Source organism: Sinocyclocheilus anshuiensis, unplaced genomic scaffold (assembly GCF_001515605.1).
Source record: "Sinocyclocheilus anshuiensis isolate Anshui unplaced genomic scaffold, SAMN03320099.WGS_v1.1 scaffold1702, whole genome shotgun sequence".
Lineage (NCBI taxonomy): Eukaryota > Metazoa > Chordata > Actinopteri > Cypriniformes > Cyprinidae > Sinocyclocheilus > Sinocyclocheilus anshuiensis.
The window spans coordinates 174,504-180,411 of NW_015542442.1; the positions used below are offsets into that span (position 1 = coordinate 174,504).

Sequence of the window (5,908 nt, forward strand, 5' to 3'; positions counted from 1 at the left end):
CATACATTAACATGTTAATCAGTTAATATATATTAAGACTGAAGGTTGTACCTATCCAAGTAGTTGACTATATTGGGGTTTTTGTTTTCCCTCATCACAAGGATCTCATTAATAATGAGCTCTTTCTTTGGCTGCTGCTGCAGATTCATCTGTTTAATTGCCACCTGAACAAAGTAAAAGGAACAGAGGTCAGCAAAGGGAAGGAGGTCAATATTGCAAATGTGTATGCTTTCTTAAAACTGAAACAATCTGGTTAACCTCTTGTCCTGTGGCAATATCGATAGCTGTGTATACTGTCCCAGATGCCCTAAAAACAAAGCAAAGAAGCAGGTGAAAACGTGTAAATTGTAGTACTAAATTGTAGTGACTCATATATGAATCAATGACCAATAGGGGGCAGCCTTGGATTATATTATTTTTCAGCATTTAATTTAGCAATTAGAATTTTTGTAACGCTCTCAGACCACCTCTCAAGAAATATGTACATGTGTATATGGGTATTTGACATGCCCTGCGGTGAGACAAGCTATACTTTCTAAAACTACTTTAAACAACATTTTTTATAATTTAGCTTTAATAATGTCATATTGTTTGAAAGACTACATTTGTGTTTTTACAAATGCATTTGTTGCACCACAAGACCATTTACATTTAACAAGTAAATTCAATCAATCAATCAGTCAAAAAAAATAAATAATTGTGAGCATGCAGCCGCAGAACATAAAACATACATAAAACAGTCACCCTTTATATTAGGTGGCTTTAACTACTTAACATTAAATACCTAAACGACTATAGATTTATGGTGTAACAAAATTTTCTGGAGAATTCCCACATTTGAAGGAATGAGTTTGAGGTATAGTATAGGATTAGAATGAAAGATCTGGGTTACTGTTAGGGGTACGTTAACAGTTAACAGTGTAACTACAAATGTTACTTATAATACACATGTACACTCTTAATAAGTAAATTGTATCAAATGTTAAAGTACACAGTACACTCTAAAAAAAGATGGTTCTTTAAAGGTTCTTTACATGCAGTAATGGTTTTATTTAGAACCAGAGCATTCTGAAGAACCCTTTCATGCTGAAATGGTTCTTTGTCTTAGAGTTTAGGGTTCTTTGTTCCCGCCGTTTTGTTTTTTAAATCTGTAACTGTCAAAGCACCTCATTATTGAATTTCTGGAGTTCAGTGATCCAACTACACAGACTGTCAACACACTCTCAACAGGTAAATTATTTCATTCTTAAATTTAAATACAAATTTAACTTTAAAAATGTAACTGGCTTCCAAACAAACATGTTCTTATCTTTTTTTTTGTTTTGTTTTTGGTCACATATAAGTGTTTTCAGCTCTGCTAAGCTGTGGAAACTTCTCTCCTCTTCTCCACTAAGTAAGTAAAAGAGAAAATAAATTTATAATTCATAGTGTTAGATTTTTTAAATTATTACTTGGGTTTATGTATAAACATACCCAGTCACAAAAATTATTAAAACTAGGGGAGAGTAACACTTTTTGACTTTCTCAGTTTGTGTAAATCCACATGGGGTTCAGAATATAATTTTTTTATCCACAGTAGTTTTACACTTGTCTAGTACAAATATGTCGCTTTGTTTCAGGATTACAGTGTATACATTTTTCCTTATTTACCCTCAAAAAATGGAACTTATTGTGACAGCATAATGTGACAACATGCCCCGTTGGTGGGGTACATTGTAACATCTGAGGGGCACGTTGTAACATGACCATAAAACAGCTTAAAATGTTATCTGATCGAATGAAAAAAATATACAAGACAAACTAAAATATTTTGTTAATAAAATAAAATATTTTTTTTTTTTTCAAATAAAATAATGGCGTTTTTTAAGAATGAAAAATAATCTGATTTTGGAGTTTGACAATGAACACATTTCAATCATGCTTGGGACAGCCCACACAAACGAGCAAAAATGCTTTACATGCCTTGAAATAATAATTTCTAAACATTAAACATTGACTGTCGGTCTTTATTCACCTGTTTCTCGTTGTTTCTCATTAAAATTCATTAAAGTAAATAGTGTAAATTACATCGCTAATGTAATAGAATAGCACATTTTTACGCAGTGTTACAACATGCCCCATCTGCGCAACTGGAGTTTATAACCACTTGCTGTATTCTGCTAGTTAGCGAAGCATTAATACAACTATCTAAACTGATAAATAACAGATTGGAGATTAAAATAATAGCAGATTTGTCTAATTTTAAATGATGAATAAAAACTCAATTGTGTATTTCAGATGTATCACATCCCACAACCTCATCATCTGCAGAGAAAAATCGCCACTTAATCACACCAAAATGATGGACTTTAAGGCATCATATTGATTGGATTGTGATTGTTTCACTGGAACTTCATCACATCTATTTTTTGTTCTTATTTCGTGATTTTACTTCTTTATGTATTTATTCATGTTCAATGTCAATTGTCGTTGTTAAGAGCACTGACAATTTTGCATGTCAATAAAAACATACTTAATTCACACAACATGCTGCTGTTGTGGTCATTGCTGTTGTTGTTTTAATGTAAAACCCTAACCGAGGCTACACTCTAAGATGGCTCAATACTACAACCTCATCATCTGCAGAGAGAAACTGACATTCGATCACACCAAAATACAGATAATGATTAACTTAAAGGCATCATAGAGGATTGTGAAGATACTTCAATACACGATTTTATGTTCTATTTTGTTTTACTTCTTTAAGCATTTATTTATGTTCAATGTCCATTGTCATTCATTAATGTATTCTGCTAATAACTGTTGTTAGAACACTGTCATTTTTGCTACAATTTCACGTCATTAAAAAAAGTACCTAATTGACACGTTGTTGTTGTTGTTGTTGTTGATTTTATGTAAAACCCTAATAGACACTTCACGATATTATAAGACCAGGCAGATAGAGGGGTAAAAAACAATATTAATAAATAATATATACAAATAATACTAATATTAATGATATTAACATACTAATATTAATGAATTAAAAAATAATTAAAAAGATTATTTATAACACCAATAAGGTCCTATATAGCATTTTCAAAGCATGGTTCTATATGGAACCCTATAAAAAAGGTTTTATTTAGCACTAAAAAGGGTTCTGCTATTGTAAAGCCGAAGAACCCTTTTCTGGTACTGTTTAGAACCATTTTTCTTAAGAGTGTAGTTAAAGCCACCTAATATAAAGTGTGACCCATTTTTTCTTATACACTTGTCAGTTTTAAATCTAAAATTGTGATAGTGATAATGTTAATGGACATTAGCATTAACGTGTTAACAGACATGTTATATGTCAACTACCCATATAAACACATATAAACACACAAAGTGGTAATATTATTTAACAGTTAGTGCGTGGAGGATATGCATGATGCATGAAGATTAACAGAATCTTACCAGTGTCATCAGTGTCTAATTCCCCAGTCTTTTAGACATGCATATAGGAGTAATTCTTACATATAAGATCAAAGAATCTGCTGTACTGCTTGATAAATGAAGCTGTGTATCACCTTTGGAAAGTATTAATTGGTCATGTCAAGCCATGAACACAGAGCCTCTCACTTTTCTATTATTATCAAGGTGCATGGATAATAGAAAAGGGGTACAACTGCATCAGGTGCATTCAGGTTAAATATACATGAAAACACCACTGGATTGAACCTGGAGCAGTATTTCCTGCTCAGGATACAGGGACTGCCAGCAACTGACAAGAATATGCACAGGTCTGAAATAATTTATGTAGGAGCACAAGGGTAATAAAGAAATACAAAACAATTTATTTAATTTCCTTAAAGGGGTCATGAACTGCCTTTTTAAAAATTATTTTGTACTGTTCTCTGTGGTCCACTTATAATGTCATCAAAAATTTTACGTCAAAAAACATCATCATTTAGAAGTAATAGGCTATTTTCTGTCCTGTTTTGACTCCCCCCATCGGAACTCTCTGTTTGAATAGGCATGGCGGATTGTAGACTCTGAAGTAAACGCCAACTGATATTGGCGTTTGACAGCCTACATCCTTCACAGATGGACGCTGCTGTGATTTACGTTAAAAATGCATAAATACTGAGTAGCATACATATCAAACAATCTGTAATAACAGACAAAGCAATAGTGGCCACGTAATAAAAACAGTTACTCACACTTGTGTGGTGCGACATTACTGCCGAACCCAATATAGGCTAGTGATGTAGAAGCAGGCATTGATCTTCTTCTGCGGAGGCGGTTTTTAGCCACACTATTGCGTCATAAAGTGGCACATTCCACAAGCTGTCGTTTTGGCAGACTGGCTTCAACATAAGCTGTTTTTAGACTAACAAGAAAGTTTTAGAGTACTGAAACTTACAGGATGTTTTTATAGTACAATGAATGGCCTTTTATGTCAAAAGATCAAGAGAATTTTGATTTCTCAGTTCATGACCCCTTTAATGATTTTACAATGCAATAACTTAGAAAATAATAATAAAAAAGACAGGTATATTAAAGTTCATTAACAAATATTAACACCTTTAATACAGTGTAGGTGTCATATGGGCTCTTTAATGATAATTTTATGGCTTTTTTTGTCCATTTTGGAGTTTGACAGTCACTGGTTGTTATTTACTTTTATGGAAAAGAGCAGCGTAAATATTCTTGAAAGCATCGCCTTTACCGTACCATTAAAAAAAAAAAAAAATACATTTTGAGCAAATACTGGATGCCAACAGATCAAAATACATTCAACACCTCTCTCCCTCTCTTTGGCCAGTAACCATGTATGAATTAAATGTTAATTTGCTTCTTTGACATTTCTTTCTTTATTCTTGACTTGTTCACCCTGGCACCCACCCCCTGCTCTCCCTTTCTCTTTTTCTTCTTCTCTGTTCCACCAGTCTTGATCTTCTCATATCTTTATGTCTTTAAAATGTGAAGTGAGAGGTGTAATGTGTAAGCTTGGGTGGTGCATAGATGATGACTGTAGATAAACGTACCCTTGTCCTATTTTCTCAAAACGTGTGTATTTCTTCTTAGGATCGCCAACGCTAACAATGCTTCCTGGATGAAAGGAGAGTCCTGTAAGACTATATACATATGTACACAGAAGCAAACACATACACACAGAGCTTTTGGAAAGGTAACTGCTGAAGAGGGACGACTGAGTATCGTTGGCAGAGTAAGAACAGTGATCTCTGTCTGTTATAAGAAATATAATGTCTGTTTTAGTGCTGTTTAGTGCTTTTGCTGTTGATAATCTGGATCGCATGTGTAGAGTCAAATGGAAAAAAAGACAATGATTCACGTGTGCATACAAGAGACCAGACCTGCATTCCTAGTTAAAAATCCTAAAAGAATGTGTGTTAGATTCTTACCGGAATTTCATCAGATTTTGGAACCAATCCCAAAGGATACTAATGGAATTGAATGAGAATAATCTAAAAATCAAATACAATCATCTTGGATAAACAGACATTCCTACATAATTGTTTTGGTTTTATTGGATTATGAAAGTCCTTGAAATTCTTTTTGATGATGTACAGGAATATTTTATCTTAATAGGGAATCATAATAGTCCTTTTGGGACATTTAGATTACATTTATACATTTGGTAGGCACTTTTATCTGAAGCCGCTTGCAGCATATTCCAGCTATTTTACCACATTCCTTTAGGATTTTTCACTAGGGTGTAATTTCAAAATTTCTTATCTGTTGTTTGAGAAGAACCTTTAAAAATGGAAACCTTAAAATTCAATTTAACTATTTATATGTATTGTGACTTACAATACAGCGACACAATTCTGTCATTCATGAATACCACAGTAATAAACTAACAATTAAGTATCAATTTATTGAAATATTCTAATTACTAATATATATATATATATATATATAT

The 5,908-nt window shown here is 32.9% G+C and overlaps 1 protein-coding gene across 1 annotated transcript in view; it reads right to left on the reverse strand.

The window, feature by feature from the left end:
* The window catches only part of LOC107693585 (serine/threonine-protein kinase PAK 3-like), a 68,241-nt gene that overhangs the window by 38,148 nt on the left and 24,185 nt on the right, over positions 1-5,908 (reverse strand). Inside the window, exons 5-7 of the mRNA XM_016493027.1 lie at positions 5,010-5,073; positions 259-307; positions 52-164 (exon numbers count right to left, since the gene is read on the reverse strand). Of these exons, the coding sequence (XP_016348513.1) occupies positions 52-164; positions 259-307; positions 5,010-5,073 (226 nt within the window). The remainder of the gene's footprint in view (positions 1-51; positions 165-258; positions 308-5,009; positions 5,074-5,908) is intronic.